At 52.5% G+C, this 27,065-nt stretch overlaps 1 protein-coding gene across 5 annotated transcripts in view; it reads right to left on the bottom strand.

Annotated features, from left to right (window-relative positions):
• NDRG4 (NDRG family member 4) overlaps nt 1-27,065 on the bottom strand; it is an 80,272-nt gene that overhangs the window by 26,347 nt on the left and 26,860 nt on the right. Inside the window, exons 1-2 of one of the 5 annotated variants that reach the window (XM_045046029.1) lie at nt 16,532-16,663; nt 1,897-1,992 (exon numbers count right to left, since the gene is read on the bottom strand). The exons of 1 other annotated variant lie outside the window; for it this stretch is intronic. Coding sequence is in view for 2 of the 4 variants with exons in the window: in XM_011290141.3 (XP_011288443.1) it covers nt 16,532-16,568 (37 nt within the window). In the remaining 2 variants the exon portion in view is untranslated. Of the gene's footprint in view, nt 1-1,896; nt 1,993-16,531; nt 16,697-17,122; nt 17,251-27,065 lie in introns of those variants that run through there. 3 more of the 5 variants (XM_045046031.1, XM_011290141.3, XM_006941560.5) reach the window with 3 other exon arrangements.

The raw sequence follows: 27,065 nt of genomic DNA, 5'->3' as shown, positions 1-27,065 counted from the left end.
CTGTGGGTTTGAGCCCCACATTAGGCTCTGTGTTGGCTGGCAGTGTGGAGCCTGCTTGGGATTCTCTCTTTCTCCCTTTCTCTCTGCCCCTCCCCCACTTGCACACTGGCTCTCTCTCTCAAAAAATTAATAAATAAACTTTGAAAAGAAAAGCTGGGCAGGGAGGGGAAGAGAGATTCCTATCGACCTCCCACAAAGAAGCCGCGGTCAGATCTGCAAGGAGGTAGGTGGCACAGGGCAGGGTTGGGGGGGCGACCCCAGGGGTCTGGGAAGCAACAGTGATGGCTCTTTTCACCCTGCCCTTTTTTCTCCCTTTTGATCCCTGATTCTAGCGTGTTAGATCCATATAAGCTTGGGATTATTCTAACTCTCCAAATTCTCGGTGCTGAGGCCTGGAGTCACTGGAACCATGGCCGGTATTTCTTCCCTGTCACCCACTTTATTTTGGGCAAAACCACTAAAAGCATGCTTCTCTGCAAACTGGGGCATGAGCTTTCCTTTGCCCACCTCAGAGGTGCATCGGAGACAATGGACAGAAAAATGCCTTTTAAATGGAAGATTTTGGCACCCATCTGGATGGGACAAAAAGAATTTAGCAAAGGTGATTGATCAGGGTCTTCTTAACTTCCTCCTTGTGCATAAGGCAACTCTGGGTTATTTTCCTGCTGTCTTTTGCTGGATTCACACCTGCTGGCAGGAAGGTTACACGGATGTTTGCAGTAGGGGGATTGGACACATGGCCTCTCTGACCAGGTGACAGAGTCACATCACAGGGCAAACGGGAGCTGGGAGCAGCGGCAGGGACTCCTGAGCTGCGTGGATGTGGGTGATTCTTGACGAGGACCTGCATTTCTTTTAAATTACTTTTGGTTCCTGGTTTGTGCTCCCTCCTTCCTTCCTTCCTTCCTTCCTTCCTTCCTTCCTTCCTTCCTTCCTTCCTTCCTTCCTTCCTAGAAAGAGGAAATCTTTTTTTAATGTTTATTTACATATTTTTGAGAGACAGAACACGAGTGGGGGTGGGGCAGAGAGAGAGGGAGACACAGAATCTGAAGCAGGCTCCAGGGTCTGAGCTGTCAGCACAGAGTCCAACACGGGGCTCGAACTCATGGACTGCAAGATCATGACCTGAGCCAACGTCAGACACTTAACTGACTGAGCCACCCAGGCACCCCTGGTTTGTGCTTCTTTAAATATGATTCTATGCTGAGGTCTGGGCCATGTAAACCCTCAGATGTGTTAGTGTTAAAAATACAGAGGGCACCCGGGTGGTCAGTCAGTTAAGTGTCTGACTCCTGACTTCTGCTCATGTTGTGATCTTGAGGTCGTAGGATCAAGCCCTGCATCGGGCTCTGAGCTGACAGCACAGGACCTGCTGGGGATTCTCTCTCTCTCTCTCTCTCTCTCTGCCCCTACCCCTCTCAAAATAAATAAATAAACTTAAAAATATATATAAGTGATTACTATGGTCATTCCTGAAACTATTCAATAAATACACCAATTAAATTGCTCAGTAGTAGTTATGTATCCTAACAGAGCAATCGCTGAATGGAAGCACTGCTCAGACAGTGGTAGGGATGTCTGGAAGTCTACTGTGGGGATTTTTGTTGTCTTAGCAACTGGGTAGGGGACTCCTATTAGTATTTAGTGCCCAGGGGCCAGAGGTGAGAAAGGTGCTGGGCAGGGAGAGTGCTGCATAGTGAAGAGCCCTTCCCCACAGCAAAACACCCATCACTGTCCCACTGAGCAACACAGGAACCAAAGCGGAAGAAAGGCAAGACATAAACAGAGGGAAGTTAGTTTATGCAGGAGAAACCATACATGTGATCCAGACCTTGTGGGGCAGGGAGAAACTGAACCCCAAGAGAAAAGAGGCAGGACTGTGCAATGGTTTATCACCTCAAGAGTGAGAGGGCCTCTGGCAGATCATGGTCAAGGTCATGGTCCAAGGTGCCATGTGGATGCTGCGCCCCTAAAAGTCCTGGTTGTAAGGTCCTGTTATTAGGGGAAAGGCCACAAGCAAATGAAATAGGTTGCAACAGGAGCAGGGTCAAACTGGTACTGGCCAGCTCCACCCGGCGGAGGGTCTGTGCCACAGATAAAGAAAGACAAGGCGGGAGGGCATGTGATACATGTCCAAGCCTGTGCACCCAAACACCTTTCCACCCCCGCATGGCCAGCACCATGGTTTGAAAAGAATCCCCAGAAACTGGGAGCCCAGAAATAAGGAACTCAATTTCCAAATGCACTAAGTAGGGGTTTGGAGGCTTAACAGTAGCTTGCCCCTTCTATCCCTCTCCCTGTCCCCATCCTGACCTCAAAAGGCTGGGACAGCACTGGGGGTGGAGCCGGGATGGGGACTGGACCTTCCCTCGGCATCCCCATTTCACAGATGAGAAAAAAAAATGAAGGTGCAAGGCGGGAGTGATGGTGCAGCCCTCCCCTCCCCCCATGGCAAATCCCAGAAGGGAACCCAGAGCCGTGCTCTAAAACCCACACTCCAGGGGCGCCTGCGATTAAGTGATTTCGGCTCAGGTCATGATCTCACTGCTGTGGGATGGATCCCCCGCGTCAGGCTCTGTGCTTGGTGTGGAGCCTGCTTGGGATTCTCTCTTTCCCTCTCTCTCTCTGTCCCTCTCCCCCACTTGTGTGCTCTCTCAAAAAATAAAATAAAACAAAATAAAAAAAATTGCTTAAAAAAAACCCCCACACTCCATGTGTATTCTGCCTCCCACACTAGATACCCAACAGGAGGCTACGGGGGATATGATTTTTTTTCTGGTCCAGCCTCCACTTCCTCTCTCTAGTTATGGCCCCTTGATTCATGCTCAGCCTGAACTAGACCAGTTCTCCTGATTTTCCTGATTTAGGCCTATGAATTCCCATCTCCCCACAACCACTGCCACCCTGACAACACACACACACACACACACACACACACACACACACACACACACACACTCACCTTTCCAGCACATTCCACCGTGCTTAAGGCAGCCATGTGGGGATCCTGACCCTTACAGCTAACGGCCCCAGCTGACCCCGTGAGCCCATTCTACCCACAGGAAGCACATGCCTTTGTTCATGCTGCTCCCTCCACCCAGAATGCCCTTCCCCATTGCATCCCTACATCATAACGAAACGGATCATTAGTATTTTCTGCCGGCACTTAGTATGCTTTTGTTGAATGAGATGAATGAATGAATGATTCTTCTCTTAGACTTCAAAGTACCAAAAGATTGATAGCATTCAGTGTCGGTGAGGTTGTGGGGAAGCGGCAGAGTTTCACCTACCGTTGGCTGGACTGCAGAGGTTCCACTTTATTTGGAGGGCAACTCGGTAGTTTGTAAAAATGCAAAGGCCTGTCAACTCTGCAATTGTCTTGAGGTCTCTATCCCGATAGCAAGATACACCATGAGGCAGTGTGTGCAAAGAGGCACTGTTTGGAAGAGTAAAATAAGTGGAAACAACCCAAATGAATGTCAGGAGAATGGAACATCTACACCTGGAGCACCACAAGGGACCTACCTAATTGTGTTTGAAAATACTATTTTATTTACTTTTTATTTTTTTAGAGAGACGGAGAGAGAGAGCACACGAGGTGGGGGGGAGAGGGGCAGATGTAGAGAGAATCTTAAGCAGGCTGTGTGCATGGATGCGGGGCTTGATCTCACAACCCCGGATGACCCTGGGATCAGGACCTGGGCTGAAATCGAATAGGCTCAACCTACTGATCAGTTAAATCTGTAGAATGCCCCTCAGTTTGGGTTTGTCTGTTGTTTTCTTTCTTCTTTAACGTTCATTTATTTTTGAGAGAGAGCACGTGCGGGAGAGGGACAGGAAGAGAGGCGGGCAGAGGACTCGAGGTGAGCTGAGTGCTGACAGCAGAGAGCCTGATGTGTGGCTCAAACTCACACACCACAAGATGGTGACCTGAGCTGAAATTAGACACTTAACCGACGGAGCCACACATGTGCCCTGGTTTGTCTGTTGTTTTCTTTATGATTAGATGGAGGTTATGCATTTTTGGCAGGAATAGAAGAGATGCCACGTGCTCTTCTCACCACACCCTATCAGGAAGTAGGGGCAGGCAGTCTGTCTTATTGCTAGGGACACTGACCTTGATCACTTACTAAGGTGGTGTCTGCAGGTTTCTCCAGTGTAAAGTTATTATTTTTCTCTTTATAATTAAGAAGTATCTTGTGGGAAGATATTTTGAGATTATGCAACTTCCTGTTTCTCGTCATATGTTCCCCACTAACCGTAGCAACCATTGACGACTTCTGCCTACAGTCGTTATTGTGTTTTCTTAATGACACTTTTCTACTTCCACCATCCCTTCTACATTTATTAATTGGAGTTCTTCTGTAAGAAAGAGCTGTCCTTTCTCCTCCAATTACTTATTTATCCAAGTACTTATTTACATTGCTATGGACTTATGCATAGTTATTCTAGTCAATGGGTTATAATCCAATCATCATTTCATTGTTTACACCGGGTCAGATTTGGTCACTGGGGGTTCCTCCAAGCTGGGTCCTCTGAGTTGAGTTCTTTTACCACACACCCATTATGTTTTGAGTAGTTTCAAGTTTTCCGGTTCCTTATGATGTTCTAAACTCATCTCATATTTTCTCTGCCTGAATCCTGGAATCAACCATTCCTCCAGAGAGCCCAGTTTCTTCATATTGCAGAATGCTATTTAGAAACCAAGATTTGGACACACCTGGCTGGTTCAGTCGGTGGACCACGTGACTCTTTGACCACGGGGTTGTGAGTTCAAACCCCACACTGGGTGTAGAAATTGCTTAAAAATAAAAACTTAAAAAAAAAAAAAGGAAACCAAGATTTGGGCACTAGTGTGCTCATTGCCACTGGGGTTCCATTGTTCCAGGCTGTCTTCACAAGCAGAGTTAGGATATGTAGGTAAGTATGCTAACACACTCTTGTATATCTAGCCATCTGTGTGTGTGTATAAATCTGAAATTAAGGGGCACCTGGGTGGCTCAGCCGGTTAAGAGTTCAACTCTTGGTTTCGGCTCAGATCATGATCTCACAGTTCGTGAGTTCATGCCCCGCGTCGGGCTCTCTTCCGACAGTGCAGAGCCTGCTTGGGATTCTCTGTCTCCGTCTCTGTCTGCCCCTCCCCACTTGCACTCTCTCTCAAAACAAATTAACTTAAAAAATAAATAAATAGATGAAATATATACTGACACCTTTAATTCTATTTTTAAAATAAATTTTTCATTAATTTATTTTTTTTTAAGTAGGATCCACACCCAACGTGGGGCTTGAAGTCATGTCCCTGAGATTAACATTCACATGCTCCACCGACTAAGCCAGCCACGCACCCCAACACAACAGTTTTTTTCTACTTCTCCCCCTTTCTTTGTTATTTTTTCTGCCATAATAAGAAACCTGGCTCTCACTATCCATAATAGTTTCACTTATTTGCTCATTACTGGTATATACACACAAAGTAATTTCAGAACTGCTACTCACATAATGAGTTCTTACGCTTCAGAACTTCTGTACTTACTTTAGCTAGTTTTTTGTACTTTACCCTTTTATTTTATTATGAAAAAAAATTTTTAATCTTTATTTTTGAGAGAGAGAGAGAAAGAGAGCGCGAGGGGGGAGGGAGGGGCAGCGAGAGAGGGAGACACAGAATCCAAAGCAGGCTCCAGGCTCTGAGCTGTAAGCACAGAGACCGATGTGGGGCTCGAACTCATGAACAGAGAGATCCTGACCTGAGCTGAAGTCAGACACTCAACTGACTGAGCCACCGAGGCACCCCTGTACTTCACTCTTTTAGACCCAGATTTTTAAGAGCATCTATCACTCTTGTAAATTAAAAAGGAAACTACACGTGAAATAAATGGTTTAAAGTCTTCCTAAAACTTCTCCGCATCCAGGGTCGATGTCCCTGAGTCACTGTCTTGAAATTGTGGTTGCCTGCGTGCTTATCCTCTGACATCAGGAATGCTGGTGGTGTGGCATTTCCCACTGGGGCTCTGCTGCTGTCTCCAGGATTTCCCTCCCCACCACAGATTCTGAGGTGCACGAGACAGCGAGGACAGCACCGCTGAGCCCGTCTCCCCAACACAGACTGCATTTTAGACATGAGAGGGTACAAAAAAGATGTGCGTCTCAGAGTTGCCATAACACAGCTCTTTCATAAAATTTCCTTCTATGGAGGCTGAGCACCAATGTGGGAGCTCTGTTTCTTTGCACAACATGGCCCCAAGAATTAAACACAGACCAAGGAGAGACACAACTAGAACCCCAATAACATTCCATGTGGGCAGCTACTGTAAGGAATCAGTAAAAGTGCCACTGTAGCAAGGACTGTTAATTGTTCTCTCCTTCTTCCTTTTTTTTTTAATTTTTTTTTTATTATTATTATTTTTTAATGTTTTTGTTTTATTTTTGAGACAGTGAGAGACAGAGCATGAACGGGGGTGGGTCAGAGAGAGAGGGAGACACAGAATCTGAAACAGGCTCCAGGCTCTGAGCTGTCAGCACAGAGCCCGACGCGGGGCTCGAACCCACGGACCGTGAGATCATGACCTGAGCTGAAGTCGGACGCTCAACCGACTGAGCCACCCAGGCGCCCCTCTCCTTCTTCCTTAATAATAGATCCCTACATTTTTAAGTCTCTATCTATCTACCTACCCATCTATTTAAAGTAAGCTCTACGCCCAAAGTGGGGCTTGAACTCATGATCCTGAGATCAAGAGCCACATGCTCTACCAACTGAGCCAGCCACGCACCCCTGGATCTCTACATTTTATTTTAATTAATTAATTTATTTTTGAAAGAGACAGAGTGGGGAGGGGTGGAAGGAGAGGGAGAGAGAATCTCAAGCAGACCCCCCTCTCGGCACAGAGTCTGACACAGGGCTTGATCTCTTGATCATGAGGGCAAGACCTGAGCTAAAATCAAGAGTCTGATTCTCAACTGACTGAGCCACCCAGGCACCCCTAGATCCCCACATTTTAGACAGGCAGGTAGATAATGGCAATAAAACTTATCTATGACCATGTGACAACATTCTTCCAGTAAGATGTAAATGGAAGCATGTGACTTTAAAGGGAGGAGACATGCTATTCTTTAATCCATCTTCCTTCCTGCCGGCTGGAATATAGATGTGCAGGTGGGGGCCTGAACAGCCATTTTGTTTATTTATTTTTGAGAGAGAGAGAGAGAGAGAGAGAGAGAGAGAGAGAGAGAGGGAGGGAGGGAGGGAGGGAGGGAGAGACAGAGTGTGAGCGGGGGAGGGGCAGAGGGAGAGGGAGAAACTGAACGCGAAGCAGACTCTAGGTTCCGAGCTGTCAGCATAGAGCCTGATGCAGGGTTTGAACTCGTGAACCACGAGGTCATGACCTGAGCCAAAGTCAGATGCTTAACCTCCTGAGCCACCCAGGTGCCCCTGAACACCCATTTTGGGCCCTGGGGTAGGATACTAAGGAGTCTAGGTACCTGAGAATCATGAAGCCATGATTCGGGATGGCCTATCTTCAGACTCTGTTTATAAAGAAGGGAAGCACACTTTTATCTTGTTTAATCTATTAGTATCTTGGGGTTTTCTGTCCCATACTGTTGAAATGTATCTAAATGTGGGGCATTTTTCTTGGAGGCCCACCCTAACATGCTGAAGAGGCAGAAAGCCGAGGGAAAGGAAAGGGCTTGCCCAAGGGAAACCAGGGGAATACTAGAGCTCGGCCAGAACTTGCAGCTTCCTCTCTCCAGTGGGCGGTACACTCCATGAAGCAATGCTCTCCGCTAGCTCTTCAACGGAGCCGGCCCCTTCTCACTCAGCCCTCACAGGTGCACAGTAACCTTGCTGATATGGGTGACCGTGACCCACCTAAAAAGTTGAAAAGCCCACTGTGGCAGTTTAATTTTTTTTATTTTTTGCTACAGATTCTCAAGTTTCTTTAACACTGGTGCTTCAGTTCAGCTGTGTATCTGCCTCATTTGGCAGATTTCCCAGAAACAAAGATATACTTGTCCTGGATCTGTATGCAAGATCCAAAGAGGTAAGCTAAGGCAGCAAGCCTCGTCCAGCTCACGAGTCTGCAATATGGTCCGAATTAGAGAATGGGAGGGAGCAACTTTCTTACGGGGTATTTTTTCACAGGAAGCCCCTGTGAAATGCCTAACGTATTAGTGTTTTCGGGAACAACATTCACCTAGGAGAGAAGGACTCACACCAAGCAACTCCCAGAGTCTTCCTGCTTCAAACACAATGTCTACAGAAGGGAGCCCTGTGTCAGGACTCATGCAACACCCAGGTCTTTCCTACTTGTAATGGCACCTGGTTTCCTTTTATGAAACATTACCTGCCCCCCCCCCCACCCGCCCTTCCCAATCCATGTGGTTCAGGCAGAGATAACTACACTCCCAGGCGTGGCCAAGTGGCTCAGGTGAAAATCCATTCATTCATTCATTCACTCACTAGATATTGACTGAGCACCTACTATGTGCCAGGCACTGTTCCAGGCACCAGAGACAAGATACTATTATAGACAAAATGTCCTTCCTTTGTGGAACTTTCTAGGGGAGGAGATAAACATCAACAAGTCTGAGTTAATCTATGGTGTGTCAGACATGCCAAGGTCAATAGAGGAAGCAGTGTCAGAGAAGGGGGTAGACAGCCTGAAACAGGGCGCACGGAGGTGAGGGAGAGGGCTCTGGGGACGTGCAGGAGCACTGAGGCCAGAGAGAAGGGCAGAGGCTGTGAGGCAGGCATTTGTCTGGCACATTCAGGGGAGCTGGGGAGTGGGTGGGTGGGGAAGGACCTGGGGACAAAGACATAAGGGCAGAAGCATCAGATCGTGTTGTGCCTTGAAGGTTGTTAGGAAAACTCTGGTTTTCCTCCGAGTGAGTTGTGCTGGAGGGTTCTGAGCAGAGGGGTGATGTGAGAGGATTTCCATCTTAAAGACTCCCTCCACCTGCTCTGGGGGGAACAGACGTGGGGGCGGGAATAGGGAGAACAGTTGCAATGACGTGGAAGAGACCTGATGGCTAGTGGAGGTGGAGAAGCGCTCAGGTTCTGGCGTGTCCCGATGGCAGAACCAGTGGGAGCTGTCGGCCATCGATGTGGGGCATGAGGGAGGGACAAGAGTCAAGCATGACTTGGGTTTTGCTCTGAGCCATTGTGAGGAGAGAGCTGGGAAGCTCTCTCAAGGCAGGTTTAGCCTTGAGCAGACAGAGAAGCCAATGGCTGGGCTGCTCACATCACCACAGAGGCAGTGCCCAAACTCGTGAGACCGGATGGGGCCAGCCAGGGGGGTGAGTGAGGACAGAGGTGTCCAGGGCTGGAGCCCAGAGAAAGGAGAGGAGGGGAAAGCAGCAGCAAGGTGGGAGTGAGTGAGTGGGAACCAGGGGGACACAGCACAGGGCGTGGCCTCAGAGGGTGCAGGGAGGGCCTCGGGCTCCCGTCAGGACCAGGCCTTTGCTGGCATCCTTGGGGACGCTCTTCGCTGGGGTTATGGGGAGGATGGTCTGTGAGCCAGCAGCCAACTCGCCATCGAGAGGCAGGGCCTGACTTAGAACCAAAACAACCCAAAGACCCGAACAGGTAGGAGTGGGGGAGAGAGAGACAGAGTCCGGTGGCCCCGTGTGCCCTACATCCACATGCCACAGTTGCCCCACAGTGTCCTTTTTTGTCACCCTAGGCTCAGTTTCTGCAATCAGGAGACCTAACAGAAGGTCCGAGGTCTTTTCTTCCACTTGGCCCAGCACCCACCCATCCACCCTGCAATCACATAGGGGCAGCCAGGCCGGGGTGTGGGGTCAGAGGGCTCATGGGCTGGAGGGCAGGACTTGCCCACCACACCCAAAAGGCAACATCACAGTCCACTCGAGCTGCCTAGGGCTTTTCCAACCCGGAACATCTCAGGGCCTGCAGTCCTCCTGGATGATCACTTCGGATCGCGAGGGACCTCGGGGCCACCCCCGACCACTACATCCTCTACCCTGACCAAGTGGGCCGAGTTCTCAGTGAATACTCTGGAGCTGGCCTGGGCTTTGGGAGCAGTGAGCTCAGAGCTCTTACTCTCAGCAGGAGGAAAGGCAGGTGTATGGCTCAGGGTGGGGCGGACAGGATTCTCCAGGGAACTTGATGGAGAGTCAGCAGCTTCCCCGTTCGACCCCCAGGCCCCTGGGCCCCAACAGGACATCTCTCCTCCTAAATACCAGCATGGAAAAGACTGCTAAAAGCCACTTCTGGCCACACAAGCCTGGCCCCCGGAGTAGGCTGTCAGGAAACTGTCTCAGGCGCACAGAACAAGATCCTGGCTACAAACCTCAGACGTGGCTATGGAATGCCCACCCCCACCTCTGTGTAGGGAGATGACATCCCAGAAATATGCCCTGTGTCCTGTCCAAGGAGGCTGGGGTCCCCCCCACCTCACCTGCCTAAGACAGGGCGCACCACCAGGCACGCAGCATCTGTCCTGCCACGCCTCTCCCAAAAAGGTGAACTGGAAAAGCACGTAAGTCCTCAGAAGTGTTTGTTAGGGGGCTTGTAATCGTTCTGGCTGGAGTGTACGTTTCATCTGTGGCTTGGGGTTTCGGGCACTGGAGGATGAATGCAACGAGAGCTCCTCTGTCACCACACAGAGACCAGCTTTGCACCCATGCTCCTGTGACGCTCTCCTACTCAGAAAACAGCATCGCGGGGCTCTCAGTTGACCCTCAAGAGGTCAGGGCGCCAGGGTGGCTCAGTTTTATGAGCATCCGACTTCGGCTCAAGTCATGATCTCACAGCCTGTGAGTTCGAGCCCTGCGACGGGCTCTGTGCTGACAGCTTGGAGCCCAGAGCCTGCTTCAGATTCTGTGTCCCCCTCTCTCTCTCTGTGCCTCCCCCACTCGTGCTCGTGCTTGCGCTCTCTCTCTGAATAAATAAATAAACAAAACATTTAAAAAAAGAAAAGGAAAACAAAAGACTACCCTGTGGACTCGGCCAGGTTCAGCCTGAGGTCACATGGCCAGGGCAGGTCAGATCCAGCTTTCTAGACTCCAACCCCACAGTGTGACCACCACCCTGTGCTGCCGGCCGGCGCAGGGGCCGAGGCCCTGGGTCTGATGTGCACACCCCAGGACTGGTTTTCCTGGGTGTCACAAATCACCACAACCTCAGCGGCTTCAAACAAGGCCTATCGTTGTCTCATCGTCTTGGAGGTCAGAAGTCCAAACTCCACGGCACTGGGCGGCAGTGAAGGTTTTGGCAGGACCACTCTTCCTTCCTATGCAGATCCGAGGGGAGAATCTCTTCTCCTGCACTTTCCAGGTTTAGAACTGCGCTCCTTGCACTGCTTGGCTCCTGGCCGGTCCTCCATCATTAAGGCCAGCGGTGTGGAGAAAGTGAAGCATCTCGATGCAGGGCATTCCATTGCCTTCTCCTGGGCTCTGTGGTCAAGTATCCTTCTGCCTCCCCCCTCGTAAGGATACATGTGCTTGCATTCAGGGCCCCCCTGGCTAATCCAGGACAAAGACCCCATCTCACGTGCTTTACCTTAATCACGCCTGCGGTCTCTTGTCATCTAACACTTCTAGGTTCTAGTGCTTAGGATCTGAATGTCTTTGGGAGCCGTTATTCAGCCTAGCGCACACACACCCCCCCATGTTCTTACAGCCCTACGTCTGTCAGAACTGTTCACTGTGCCCCTGAACACTTCCTCTTCCCTATGGAAAGCCGACTTCAACATCCACTGCTCTGCCCTCAAGCTTTCCAAGAACACACCGCTTCCAAAGCACTGGGCTTCAGCTCTTCCTCAGGGCTCCCGCCGGCTTGATTGCATCAGAACCCCAGCACTCAGCACTTCTCTGCGTCTGTTCCTTCTTAGTTTTTAAAAACTGAACTTGAATTTCATGTAACACACATTCACTGAGAAAAGTCAGAGAAGCAGAAGAGCGAACAGAAGTAAAAAGCACATACAATCCTACTCATCGGAGGAAACCACTGTTAAGATGTCTACTTAGGTTCTTTCATCTTTTTTCACTGCTGATCTACATACTGAAAAAGGCTTTTTTCTTTCTGAAAACAAAAAAACAGTTTTGAGACATACTTTTGGACTCTGGAGCCAGATATCCTGGTTCACATTCCAGCTAGCCACTTAACATCTGTGTGACCTTCAGAAAGTTACTTAACTTCTCTGTGCCTTAGTATGCCTTATCTATAAAAAGGAGGAAATAATAGCGGGTCCCTCCTAGGGTTGTTGGGATGAGTTAATACATAGAAAGCACTCAGAACTGTGCCTGGCACACGGCAAATGCCACACAAGTGTGATGTCACCACTTATTACATGTATAAGGGAGTGTCCGGATGAGTAAATAACCTGTGATGGCATAATTTGCAGCTGTTGGGGTTCCCTAGTATGATGGCACCCGCATTTATTTAACGTTCTCTGCTGTTAGGCATTCAGATTGCTCCCGTTTTTTTTTTTTTCTATAAACAACTATGGGATAAACACCCTTGAACAAACACCTCTGCACACATCTTTATTTGTTCCTAAAAATTCAACTGCTGAGTCACAGATCACACATATTTTTAAACTTCTGATACAGCATTGCCAACCTGCCCTTCATAAAAGCTGAGCCAGTTGCCCTCTGCATGGACAGTGAGGACAGCACGCCTGTCTCCGCACGCCCCACCCTCACCTGTGGCTGGGGGCCCACCTGCGTACCCCTCCCCTCTTCAGACCACGCCCCTCATTTGCGTGCCCCCGCCCACACTGCAGCACACCGGTGAAGCAGTGCAGTTTGCTGAAATGGATGAACTGGAAATGAGGATTTGGGATCCTATTTTCAGCCTGCTGGGATAAATCTGTGCTTCTCATTTTCCCCCACATGTAAAATGTGGGTCAACACACCTGCCAAGAATCAAACACTATTTAAAGGTAGTCTATGAAATTGTGTGGGACTACATATTCCATGCATTCAAATGACACCAAAATTCCAGACAGAACAGGCAAAAAGTTTTGCTTTTTAATCACACATTGAGTGTATTTTTAAAACATTTCCAACATCCAACATCAGGGCTCCCAAGGGACCATATCAGAGCCCCAAATCTGCCACTTTAGAGCTCCCTCAGGACTCCAAACCATCTTGGAGACATATTGTTTGAGTGCAAATGCACATAAGCCATCACTTTCCTGTTTCCAAGTAGACTAATGTCCCACTTTCCCACATCATACTAAGAAATAAAAAAAAAAAAACACTCAGCTACAAAAGGCACCAAGAGTCTGTCCTCTGAAGACTGCAGCAAGCTTGCGTGGGCACATGGGGGGCCGTGTGCTGGGGTCCTCCCAGTGCTACTGAGGTAGGGCCCTTATTCCCATTTTACTGATCAGGAGACGGAGGCTCAGAGTAATTACAAATTTGCTCAGGAGCTGAGAAACGGAGAGGAGACCGTTCTGGTTCCCAAATCCCTGCCCTCCTTATACTGCAAGACTCAGAGAGTCTGGAAAATGCTGGCTGCCATATGCATCAGTTACCTGTGAAACTTCCTAGAACAGCCCCTACCACCTGCTTCTTCTCTCTGCAACAAAAAGACATGCTCCGACTGGGCACAACAACTCATGGACATCCTTCCAGCCCCACAGGTGAGGGGCACCTGGCCTTCCCCACCTGATGTCAGAGCTGTGATGTCAGGCCAGTAGGGCCCAACTCTAGGTGTCATGCCCCATTTGTCCCACATGACGGGAAACTGAGGTCTCAGCAGAGTCCCCCAGGAGCACATTGCAGGGAAATCTGGATTGTGTGGAGAAGCCAGAGAAGGAACTGGAACATTTCAGAAGAGGAGCAAAGGGGAAGGGGGAGACCCTAGGACACTGAGGAGGTAGTTGGGAACAAAAGCCCTACAACTGCGATTTGCTGACTGTCTGCCTGACACTGCACTCAGCACTGACACACACTCTCACAGCTAATTGCTGAAGCACACAACCAGGTAAGTACCATGATGATCCCATCTTACAGATGGGAAAAAGAAGTGAACAGCTTGAAGACTGGCCTGAAGCCGGGCAGTTAGAACACACGGGATGGCTCAGGACCCGGGTTTGAAACTGAGCTCCACCTTTTCCCAGCTGCATGAAGAAGTGACTAACCTCACCGGGAAAAGGGGCATGATGATAAAAGGGGAGAATGTGAAAACTGTAAACAGCTACAGAAGTAGGATTTTAGCAAAGAGGTTCAATGGAACAATTCACTAATGCTGACACAGGGGGCAGGGAGTTACGGGCCTCTAAGGAATCCTCCCAGAGACACAACTGAGCCTGGACTCAAACAACGGTTGAGCATTTGCTATTTGCCACCACAATCCACTTGGAACAACACTGACCTTGACCTGCTCGTCACCCAGCAGGGGAGACAGGTCAGAATCTCACAGATGCATGTGAGCAGGGATAAGGTGGAGTTAGGGACAGAGCCAAACTCTCTAGTGGCCAACCAGCCACGGTAGGTGGAAGTTCTCCATGACGAGGAACTTTCCAGAAGGGAGATGAAACCCAAGAGGTGCCCACCAGGGCTAGCCCCCTCACCCGTGCTATCTCAATGAGCCTCATGCCAACTCTCAGAGGGAGGGGTCAACAGTCTCATCTCTAAGAGGAGAAAACCGAAGCCAGAGAGGTTAAGCAAGCTGTCTGAAATCACACAGCTGGTCAGCAGAAGGGCTGGGATTTGAACCCTTATCTGTGGGACAAGGAGGAGGACAGGATGGAGTTGGGAGGAAGGTCACAAAGACCACCAGCCAGAGGCTAAAGGGATGCACCATCTCCCAGGGCCTGGTGAGAGGTGCAAGGGGGGGGCCTGTGACCCACGACAGTGTCCTAGGGGCTCCTGTTCCAGCCTGGCCAGGGGCTTAGAGAGTCCACCAGAACCAGGTAAGCCTGTCTGGTGAGGGAGGCGGGTCCCTGACCCCTGTACCCAGGAGATAAGGGCGCATTGCCCTGGGACCCCAAAGCTGCACCCCCATTGGAGCCCCCATTAGTGCCTCCCAAGAGCATTCTTCCTCCAGGGCCTTCTGGGGCCAAAGAGGAGAAGGGGAGGATCCAGAAGTTCTGCCTTGTGAGCAGGGCTCCCAACACCCACGGGGTTGTAAAAACTTTCCCTCAAGGGCAGTAACTAGTGCAGTGGCCTTGAAGTCAGGTGGGCCAGCCTGCCTCAAGTGAGCTCTACAAGGAAAAGCTGGTAAGGGATTGGAGGGAGGGCCAGCCCCACGGCTCATCCAACTAAGACCTGGCACTTCTGAGCACCTGGCCAGGTTTTCCAGGGCTTCGGAACAGCCCCCTCTTCCTTGTTTGTGAGCTTGCCAGGAGCCAAGAGACAGCAGCTGCAGGTAACTTAACTCTCACTCACAGCCTGAAACCTCACCAGACCTCCCCTCGCAGCTCTAGGCCCTCCAGCCTCTGCACCACTCGCAGGGCCTATATGTAAGCTGGCCCCTCCCTCCATTAGCCTGCGATGCCACGTCTCTCTCCATTAATAGAAATTCTGTCTTTTAGGGTCCAGTTCAAACACTGCCATGTGTTCAAATCTCTCTGCTCCCCTCCAGCGCCCTCAGACTCCAACCTGTTTCCTGAACGCACCCCCACACTGCTGCCCGCTTCCCTGTCTTGTAACAGAGTTCCTGTGCTCTGTTCTCTGGCACCAGACAGTAAGGTCCTTGAGGTCAGAAACCAAAGTCTTCCAGGTGCCCGACTCCACACATGGCCCCAGGATACACTGAGCACCTTCACCGCCCAGGCCCGGGGGAGATGGTGGCCCTGGGTGTTTCCCTCTCCTAGCCCCCTTCCACCTGCCGGAGTCTCTCCACACAACCTCAGGAGTGGGAGAGCTCTCCCACCTTTCAGACACTGGGTCTCCTGTCCTTGCTCTTTCCTCCCCCACTTCTGGGCATACCCAGTGTCCTCTGCTGATCTCCAGCCACAGCACCCTGGATGTGGTTTCCAGCAGGGTGTCTGGCCGCTTCTCCAGAGGAGCCTCAAGGCCGAGAGCCCCCAGTCGGCAGGGTCCCATCTGATTGCCCACTTCACAGACCACTTGGCCTCTACTCCCAGCAAGAAACTTCTAGGGAGAGGCGCTCAGATTGTTACCGGGAGCAGGAAATAAAAGGCCTATGGCAGGGGTCCTGTTGGGAGCCCAGGGAGCTCCTTCTTTACTGGGGGACGGCGACACTGACTGGAGGGCAAGGGCGTTGAAATCCCTTCCGATGGCCTGGCTACAGCTCGGCTAGTCGGAGACTCCAAGGGGCCGCTCCCCTGACCCGCGCTCCCTCCTGCGGGACGCCAGCACCGCGGACTGGAGCAGGGCCGGGCGGGACACAGCCCCACGTCCTCTCTCGGAGCGGTGCTCCGCGCAGGAACAGAGAGCGCACAAGCTCGAAATTCGCTAGCATCCGCACCCCCTCCTCCAGCTCGAACCCGAGCCGCCCCAAACCCCGGCCAGCGCGCCGGTCTCCCGCTCCAACTCCGAAAGTAGCGGGCGGCGAGGGCCGCGCCCAGGGGCGGCGGAGGAGAAGGGCCGGCGGTACCTGTCAGCAGTTCGATCTTGTGTCCCAGCACCTTCATCTCCGCGCTGCGGCGTCGGGGAGCGAGCTCGGCCGAGCCGGGAGAGGAGCGCGGGAGGCGAGGAGCGAAGCAGCAGGAGAGCCAGGAGCCTGGCAGGCGGAGCTGCCCGGAGCCAGGAGCGCTCTCGCCGCCCCCCTCGCCGTTCTCCCCCCCCCCTCCAAAACCGGTTAAAAAAATCCACCAATTGCACGACCGCGCACCCCTAAAAGGCGCGCGCCGCCACCTGGTCGGGGTGATCTCCGGGAGGCGGAGGGAGCGCGCGGGCTGGGTGCGGGTGACACTCCCGGCGGCGGCGGGAGGGGGGGCCCCGGCGCCTGTCGCCCGAACAAAGAGGCCTTGCCGCCCGCGCCTCCCCCACCGCGACGCCCGGGGAGGTCCCCGCGTCCGGCTGGGAGGGGGTACCGCCCTCGTAAGCCAAATGTGGCCCCAGAGAGAGGGCGCGCGGTTCGCCGAGTCTCGGGTCGCGAGGGGAGGCGGAGCAGGGGTGGCGGGCTGGCCGCAGCCGCAACGGCGGGGGGAGATGGGGAGAAAGACCGAGGGCGCCGCCGACTCACCGAGGGTGATGTGAACGAGACAGACGCGCAGGCGGGGAGCCGGGCCTCGGCGCCGCCGTCGCCAACGCTCGGGTGCAGGTGCGGGCAGCCGGGAGCCCCTCCACCTCGCTGCCGCTGCCGGGGGCGGAGGCTGGGCTGGGGGCGGTGCGCCGCGGGGGGCGTGCCCACGTGGGTGTGGTGGGCGTGGGCGCTCCGCCGGCCGGCTGGGCCCCGCAGGGTGGCTGCAGCGGAGAAGTCCCGGGCGCTCCGCTTCCCCCTCCGGCCACGGCGGGAGCGCCCGGCCGGTGGGTGGGCCGGCGGGCGAGCGGACGCCGCGGCACCCGAGCCTAGCCGAGACCCCCTGTGGACCCGCACGCTTCTAGCCTCTCGCAGGCGTCCGGGGAAAAGGTCAACCGCGTTCGACCTGGCGTGGTGCGGCGGAAGGCCCCTACCCTCCCGCGCCCCCTGCAGCCTCGCGGCGTCGGGTTCCCGGGGAGGGGGCGGTCTCTGCCTCCCTCTTTGTTCAGATTCCCGAGGGGAACCCCAGCGGTTGGGGACAGCGGCCTCCTCCGCCCCCGCCGCTCGCCCCCGCCCCACCCCGCCGCCGCCAGGGACCTGTTCGGGAAAAGCCCAGGGGGGGTCGGAAAGAACCAGGTGCTCACGGGTCCTTGGAACCCCGTCCAGTTTTCAGACCCCCAGGGTTTCCTTGGGAGCTGGTGGAGGAGTAATGGTCTCCAGACAAAGGTGTTCTGGGCCGTCAGGGTCCCGCCCAGAGTGTCCCTGCTTTCAATTCACCCTTCATCATCTGAGCGGGAAGGGGATCTGGCACACCCTTGTGTCGCTCAGGCTCTCTCTGGTCTGGCTCAGGGACGTTGCTCTCACCTGTCACCCCAAATGAAGCAGCGCTAAAGTCCCTAGATGGAGTCCTGTAGGGAGAAATCTGATGACCTGGAAAAATTTACTTGGGCAAGACCGTTCAAAACAGTGCTTCCGGAGACGAGTTCTATTGAGGGCCTGCCAGTGACCTTGGTCAGGGATCTGCCTCTCCCAGATTCCAGCCTGTTTTGTGCAGAGTGAAGGAGTTGGACCAGTCATCTGAGAGGTCCCACTGGGTGGGAGTTCAGGTGGCTCCTGCAGCACCTCCTCCCCTTTGTCTGGTTTGTGGTAAGGTTCTGGCTGTCCCTGCCATGCCATTGAATGAACTGACTCACTGGTCTTGAGGAAGCTAGTAAGATTTGGTGGCCCCAGATGGGGTGCGTGCTCCTGCTCGGGGTACAGTATATAACCCACATGGGAGGTAGCAAGCTTGGCTTCTCCTTACAGCTCTGGGGCTCACCTTGGGGAAGTCCCTTTCACTGTCCACCTTTGTGAAAGGGATGGGGGAGGCCAGTGGTGACAGAGTGAACCCCTGTGTCCAAAACATCCAGGAGACTGTGGTTCTTACGTGTACACGTCTGGAGTCAGTCCTCAAGAGCACAGGCTGGTTCTACAATTTCCCGGCTGTGTGAGGTCCAGCAAGTTACTCACCCTCCCTGAGCCTCCATGCCATACCCTGAAATTGGGATGATGACCCCTCAGAGGGTTCTTGTAAGAATTAAATGACGGAACATAAAGAAAATGCTTAGCATAGTGTCAGACACATGGTTTAAGTGTTCACTAAATAGTTGCTATTGTTATTGATGATTAAATTGTTATGCCTGTGTTAGGGATTCAGGTTTCCCTGAGTTCTACCCTTTTCAATAAGGTCTGTCTGATGACAGACCTAGTCATGGAACAAAACTAATTGTTGGTTTTCTAGTAACGTAGTTCATGAGGCCTAGCCTGTTCTGAATTCCCGGGCGGGGGGGGGGGGGGGCGGAGGGGAATACAGTCCCCAGGAGGATGTTAGGGCTGCCAAACAAAAGTTTTGACACTGTGACATGTCTGTGTGCAGAATGGCATCTACGATGGCCTTGAACTGATGTGCACAATCCACGAGGCTCAGATAATTCCCAAACCCCAAGTGAGCATTTGGGGGGGGTCAGGTTGCAGATTTGAACCTGTGAAAGTGGACACTTAACAGCTGGTGAAGGAATGTAAGAACACCCACCCCCCACCCCCGAGGATGGGGGGCTTTTGCACCCAGCACCGGTGCTTAGGGAATAAGCAGGCAGAGGGGGCCCTCGCCCCTTCTGAGGAGACGGTCAGTCATGCCAGGAAAAGAGGAGTCCCTGCTGAGTCAGCAGAACAAGTTCTCGGTCCCTTCTGCTCCTAGGCTCTCTTCATCTTTTTTTTTTTTTATTTTTTTTTCAACGTTTATTTATTTTTGGGACAGAGAGAGACAGAGCATGAACGGGCGAGGGGCAGAGAGAGAGGGAGACACAGAATCGGAAACAGGCTCCAGGCTCCAAGCCGTCAGCCCAGAGCCCGACGCGGGGCTCGAACTCACGGACCGCGAGATCGTGACCTGGCTGAAGTCGGACGCTTAACCGACTGCGCCACCCAGGCGCCCCATAGGCTCTCTTCATCTTTAACACCCGCTCAGGAGGCATGATGTTTGAGGACAGGCTGGATGGCCGGGCTTTGAACAGAGGAAAACGGAGCACGGCAGAAGGCCAAGCTGCTGGCTGGAACTGGGGGTCTCTAAAAGGCACCCCAGCCTGGCTCCTCATTACCTGAAAGATGCTGCCTAAGTCGCTGCCTTTGCTGGGCTTCCCCTTTGCCGTTTGTCAAATGGGCAGGAGCCTGGCCCACACCACCATTGGAGATGAGACGCAGCCTTTCTGAAGACCTCTCTGAGCCTTCGTTTGCCCCTCTGGAAGTTCAGGCTAATGCAGCAGCCTGGCAGTTGCAGGAAACAGAGACCGACTCTGGCTAGCTTAAGTGAAAAAGGGCTTTGTTACAAGGAGGGCGGGCAGCTCTCTGGGTCTCAGGATCCGGGCCCAACACTGCAGCGCTGGTCCGGTGTCAAAACCACCACGGACGCTGTAGCCGGCGCCAGGGGCAAGGACACGGGACACTGCCATGCCTCGGGACCACGGCTGCCTCTGAAGTCTGAGTTGCTGCTGCTGCTGCTGCCGAGTCCTTGCCAGGATGGACTCTGTGTGCCCTTGGCTCCCTCCCTCGTGCCACTAGTTTCTCATTCACAGTCAAGAACGGGCGTGTCTGATTGGAGGTGCCCGGGTCGGGTAATCTGCCAAAGCTGCAAGGGAGGCTGGGAAAAGATGTGTTCAGTTCCTCTAGGAGGAGGTGGGCTCTGTCTCGTAGGAAGGGCGACTCAGATGCTGGTGGTCAAAACGGTGGCAGTGCCCACAACAGTGGGCTCGTGAAGCTGCTCTGAGATGCACACGAGGGCACTGACCTTGGAGCCTGGTGTGGAACGCACCACCCCTGGTCACTGAGATTCCCAGCCAGCTGCAAGTCTACAGTGTCGACGGGTGGTGCTTCTGCATATTCCAGTCTTTGATTTTTCAGCAGGTGAAAGACAAAAGGACCTTGAAAACAGTATGGCTTTCTGCCCTTCCAGATGCAGAGGAAGCTCGGGTCCCGTTGCCAGGAGGACAGGTGACTGGGTTTTTCCATTGTGGTGATGAATTGGGCTGAGTCACCATTCCTCTCCGGGCCCCTCGTGACCATGACTGGAGCGAGTATAAAGAACTAGCAGGTGGGGTTGGAGGTGCAGACGGGCCTGGGGCCACGGAAGCTTGCTCTCCTAGCAGGGGAGGGTGAGGCAGGGACCGTCCCCCACTCCCCACGCACTAGTCATGAGTTACAGGGCCTCAGGGAGAGAAGCGTGGATCCTTTTTCTTCTGTTAAAGGATTGGTTGAGTGCCTCTTTGGTGCCAAACCTCGTGTTGTGGGGTGCACTGGAGAACCAGAGTTGATGAGGGCATTGATTGACCTTGCTAAGGTTTATGCACTAAAGGAGGAAACCAGCTCAGAGTTCCATAATCTAGGTACTGGGCAGGCTGGTAAAATGTGTAATTGAAGTTACCATGCAGTAGGGTGTGGCCCTGGAGGGGTCAGCAAGGGCTTCCTGGAGGAAGAGGCATCTGAGCCTACAGAGAGATGGAAAGTCAGCAGATGGAGATGAGAAAGTGGGTGATGGGGGAAGATACCATCCAACCATCATACACTGGGTCAGCCAGGCCTTTTGCAAAGCTCAGGGGGGCACAGAGCTAAACACAAGGCAGCCGTGCCCCTGCCAGGAGCTCCTGAATGGAAGTGGAGAATGCCATGCGTGTGTGTATGAGCAGATGGTAAAGAGGCTGGAGCAATGAAGTGGGCAAGGGTGAGCTTCTGGCCTCAGCTGGCTCTGGAATTTCACCAGGCACCAGGTTAGCTGCTCCCCACTCCTGGGCCACCCTGGACCACTTGCTGGCAATGTTGCCACCCCCTTTCTCCCATGTGTGCAAAGACCCTCTCCTGCGGGGCCAGCCCTTGCTCTCCACGCAACTCCAGACGCCCTACCATCTCCTCCCCCCTCCCACAAGGCAGCAGAACCCCCTCCAGGTCCCTTTGAAAATGACCCTCCACCTCCCCTGAAAGTTTTACCAGACACATGGAGCCAAGTTTGTGCAGAGTCAAGACAAGGGATGGATCTGGTAATATTTTTTAAGAATTCCAATAGTCATATATAATCAATGCAGAAAACTTGTAAGATACAGAAGGAAAAAATAAAAATTTCTCATAATTCCATTGTCTAAAGATTACCAGCATTAAGGTGTTAACATTCTGAGGGGTATATCCTTCAGCACTTTGTGTGTGTGTGTGTGTGTGTGTGTGTGTGTGTGTGTTTCCCCCCAAAGAATCATACTGCACGTATTTTTGGTGATCTTTTTTCCACTTGCTGGTATATCATGAACATTTACCCTGATAAAAGTTATTCTTCTACAGTGTGATCACATTAGCCACACTGTCTTTATTGTGTGAATGCTTCATTATTTTCTTGGCCAGTCTCACCTGCCAGGCATTCCAAGTTTTCATTACTGGAAACAATATCGCAAGCCATCCACCCAAAGATGCTGCTTTGCCCACATCTCTTGGATGACCTCCTAAGACCACTCTGCAGCCTCCCTTTGCCTGGCTGCTTGGTCTCTGACTTCTGTCAGTGCCAGCTCATCCATCCTCAGAAAGAGGCCAATGCCTGCTTCAAAGCCCTGATTGTCTTTGCACCTATGCAGGTGCTTGGGGGACTCCTGGGGAAGGAGTGAAGTGGCTGCCAGGACTCAGCTTCCCTATGGAGCCAATATCATATTAAAGCTTGAGGTCTGGATCTCGTAGTTGTCCGATGTTGCCATCGTGGAGCACTGAGTGAAGGGCACACAGGACCTTTTCTTTGCAACTTCCTGTACTTGTTTGCAACTTCCTATAAATCTATAATCATTTCAAATAGCAAGCTAAGAAAAAGAAAACAACTGAGGCAGGTCTGAGGGTAAGCTATCTTGCCTGTCTTGGGAACTAAAGTTTTTATGTCCAAACTTTGGGACAAGGACCAGAGCTAAGTTTGGCTTAGCTGAACTTGCCTCAGTTTTCCCCGAAGGGTGGGAATTGTTCTACAGAAAGGCAGTCCTGTGGAGGGAGGAGGGTGGCCCTCCAGGCTGTCTTCTATCCTAACTCTCCTGCTGGCTCTGGCATGTGCTACCCAGCTCCAGCGGGGGGAGGGAGACCCGAGGGGCAGGAATAAGGTACAGCTTCCCCTGGGGGCTCCAGGGAGCTCCCAGGTACACAGAAATCTGGCAGGAAGCAGACAAAAGCTGACATCCTCTCTCTGGAGGACAGCAAAGCCATTTTCCTTCCCAAACAGGACACATGTGTCTGGAATGTCTGGAGGAGCCTCTGTCCGAAAGTTCTGGGGAGAAACAGCCCCCTTTCTGCAGTGTCGTTGTCCCAGGCCGACCCAAGCTTGAGCTAGACTGAGCATGTGCCGCTCCGGGGAGGACTTGGCCCGGTGGCCACTACCTGGGGGGCCGCTCTCCCCTCTCCAGGCCACAGTGTCCCCGCAGAGACCCCAGTACCACAACGACAGGGTTAGGTTGAATCAGAAGCTCTGACCAGATTTCCAGATACTAGAAACCGAGGCCGGTTCAGCTAAGCCAAACTTAGCATCCTTGAAGATGCTGTGTCAGGGGTCCCCAAGGCCACCCTCAAGCTCAGTGATTTGCTAGGAGAACTCACAGTGCTCTCAGAAAAGCCATCGCCCTCCCAGTGACTTTATTTTAATGAAAAGACACAGAGCAAACTCAGTAAAGAGAAAAGATGCACCAGCAGAGGCCAGAGACACCAAGCACAGGCTTCCAGGCGCACCTCCCACCCGCGGCGGTGGAGTCACATGGGGACACGCTGAATTCTTCCAGCACCAACGTACCAACCAGCGGCGCTCACCTGAGACCTGGTGTCTTGTTTGTACTGGGCGTCAGTCGTGTAAGAATGCATCAGCAGTGTCGCTGCCTTAGCTCGGTCCCCAGGCCCCGCGAGGTCCACTGATCCACTGATACAGCGTGGCCTGGGCCTCAGGCATTCCAAAACAAGCATTCTCCATAGGTCCTATTGTTACTGCCAACTATCTGGCCAAACTGATACAGTGTGGCCCAAGGCCTCAGACGTAACAGAAGCCGCTAATTGGCAGGACCTTCCAAAGACTCAGAGGTTATCTCCCAGGAGAGGTCAAGGGCCCATCCTTTCTTTGTAAAGTGCGGGATTTAAGCAACCTAAGCCTGCTGAGTTAAACCCCTATTGCACCGTCGCCAGTCATTTATTCTGCCACATGTCCACAAAGCCATCATCTATTACCAACCTGATTTCATAAAAGAAAGGAAGTTTAACTTCAAGGTAGGCTGACTATCATGATTTGATATGGCTCAGTGCTCCCCAAGAGAAAACAGTTGGCCCAATTCTGCTGGGTTTGAAGGTGCGGTAAGGGGCCAGGAGCCACTGCCATATACCGGGAACCTTCCACGTGCATTTTTCTTTTGGTCCGTTCAGCTGTGTCCCCAGGTAAGGAACGGATGAGCTGAGAGGCTCCCTCTGGCTCCAGATCGGAGGTCCCTGCTCTTGGGAAAGGCCAGGCCCTGCTGAGGGGGGGAGGGCACAGTCTGGGGCCCTCCTGTAAGTGTCCAAGCCACTGTCTTTTTGTTCTCTTGGGCCTGCTGCTATTGCAACTCATCCTGGGACCCTGGCCCCTTCCCTGGCCTTCACCCCGGGGTCTGGTCCCCTAAGTCAAGTCTAGGGCAGACCAGCTATCCTTCAAAGGCTCTGCCTCATCCCGTTTTCCTCTGTCCAGCCTCCGTGCATGGAACTGAGCCATCAAAGCCTAGGCTGCTGGCCTGTCTGGCCCTCCTGATGAGGAGTCAGACAACCCTGGGTTCTACCATCTAATACCTCCATGAACTCAGTCAAGTTTCCTAAACTTAAAGAGTTTCCGGGGTGCCTGGGTGGCTCAGTCGGTTAAGCCTCCGACTTCAACTCAGGTCATGATCTCGCAGGTTGGGAGTGCGGGCCCCGCGTCGGCCTCTGTGCTGACAGCTCAGAGCCTGAAGCCTCCTTAGCATTCTGTGTGTGTGTGCGCGCGCGTCTCTCTCTCTGCCCCTCCCCCCCCTCAAAAATAAAGTAAAACATTAAAAAAAATTTGATAAAAAAAGTTTCCTCCCTTCTCAAATGGGTCTAATGATAAAGCTGTGAGGAGTTAGGGAGCTGATAACTGAAGAGGCCCCAGCCCAGGGCTCGGCACCTGGTCAGGGCTCATTGGTTAGTGGCTGTTAGGACAATGAATTTTGTGGCTCCAGGCACAAAGTGTGGGGCCAGTGGGATCCTTATGATGAGGGAAGTAGGGACAGTGACACATGCAGCCACCTTGGAGCTGGATGCTGAGAAGCCAGGGGCTCCCTATGGCTTCTGGGCCTCTGGGGAGAAGCACAACTCATATACATACACAGAAGAAAAAGACCTGGTATGGTGTCAGGGTATCATGAGGATTGAGGGGCCTGTTCACCACAGGGCCTTTGCATGTGCATCCTCTCTACCTGGGGACCCTTCCTTTCACTTCCTACACTTCCCCTGGCTAATCCTGCTTATCCCTGGGGTGTCAATTTAGATCTCACCTAATTTACTGATTCCCTGACTCCTCTCCTCTGTGTGCCCATCATGCCACATGCTTAATAATAAAATCCCAGTATTAATAGTCTACCGTTTATTATGCCCTTACTGTGTGCCACACATAGTGCTAAAAGTACACTTACACATGCTATCTCGTTTGATTCTCCCACCATTTGGAGAGAGAGCTGCCACTTTATGTTTCTGAGATCAGACAAGATCCAGCGTGTTCAGGGTGGCACAGCATATTTTTCTGATTTTATAGATAAAGAAACAGGTTTAGAGGAGCAAAGTAATTGGCTCCACCACCTTCCCTTAACCCTGTAAAGTAGTGTCTGTGTGCGGGTCCCTCTCCGCCCTGTACTATGAGCTGCCTGAGGGCTGGACTGTGTCTTGTTGGCCGTTCAGCCTCAGCATCCGGTGCCGGGCCTCGTCCTCAGGATGGAGCCCTCCAGCAGTATTTGCTGAAGAACTAAGTGAGTGGGGGCTTATAAAGTACCCGCACGGCTCTGGGCTCACCACATGCTGGGACCTGAGGCAGGCAGAATCGTGCCTCCCCCCAGATACGTCTGCGTCCTAATCCCCGGAACCTGTGAACATGACACGTTACTTGGCAGAGGCGAATGAAGGCAGCAGATGGAATGAAGGTTGCTCATCAGCTGACTGTAACCCAGGGAGATTATTCTGCATTTCTGGGTGGGCCCAGGGTAAATGCAAGGGTCCTTAAAAGTGGAAGAGAGGCAGGAGAGAGCCAGAGAGGGTTGTAGGAGAAGGACATGGCTTGCCAGCATTGCTGCTTTTGAAGATGAAGGCCATGGGCCAGGAAAAGCAGATGGTCTCTAGAAGCTGGAAGAAGCAAGGAAGTGGGTTCTCCCTGAGAGGCTCCAATAGGAAGGCAGCCTTGAGGACGCCTTGATTTTAGCCCCATGAGACCCATTCCAGATTTCAGACCTCGAGCTCCACGAGAAAATAAATTTATGTGGCATTAAGCCGCTAAGGCAGTCATTGTTCACAGCAGCAATCAAAACCCAGCACAGGGCCTCCCGATGCCGAGGACCACACCTAGTGGTCACTTATTAAATGACCGTTGAATGGAATTGGATTATTACTGTAAGCACGCCACGTTCTATCAGTAAAGACACACGGATAAAAGTGCTTTTTTATTACATCAGAGGTCTCATTGGGAAGTCTTAAGTCTCAAGGTGGGTTAGAGTTTGATCCTGAGACAAAGCCATTGGCTCAGCAGGTTGGGTGGGGTGGGGCCACAGACAGGACACGAGTGGCCTTCTAGGCGAACAGGGCCACTGGGTGGCAAGTGAGCACCGATGCTGGGCGGGAAGAACCAGCATCCTGGACCACCCACTGCTGTCTCTGGGCACTGCACCTGCTGCCTCCATAATCCTCAGGGACACCACACACCGCTGGGCAGGGTCCTGTGCGCCCCCCCTCCACGCACTCACATCAGCTCAGCAGCCCTGTCTTACTTAGTCATCTCCAGTCACTATCATAAAATACTGCAAACTGGGTGGAGGCTGGAGGTCTGAGCAGGGTGCCAGCCTGGTCAGGGTGTGGTGAGGGCCTCTCCAGGGTTGCAGAGAGCTGTTTGCTCACGTGGTAGAAAGCAGAGAGCTCTCTGGGGTCTCTTTTATAAGGGCACTAACCCCGCTTATGAGGACTCCACCCTCATGACCTCACCACCTCCCAAAGGCCCCCCCTCCTAATACCATCACCTTGGGGATTAGAATTTACACATGCATGGAGGGCGGGTACACAGTCAGTAACAAGCTCTACGTGCGAGGGCTGTGCCGGTGCCAGTGGGCCGGAGGAGGGAACAGCCAGCCCTTGCGCACTTCACTGTGCTGGGCACGGTTCCATGTGCTGAGTATCCTTAACC

Source organism: Felis catus, chromosome E2 (genome assembly GCF_018350175.1).
Source record: "Felis catus isolate Fca126 chromosome E2, F.catus_Fca126_mat1.0, whole genome shotgun sequence".
Classification (NCBI taxonomy): Eukaryota; Metazoa; Chordata; class Mammalia; order Carnivora; family Felidae; genus Felis; species Felis catus.
The sequence above is the reverse complement of the archived record's forward strand: the minus strand, read 5'-3'. Positions and strand labels throughout refer to the sequence as shown.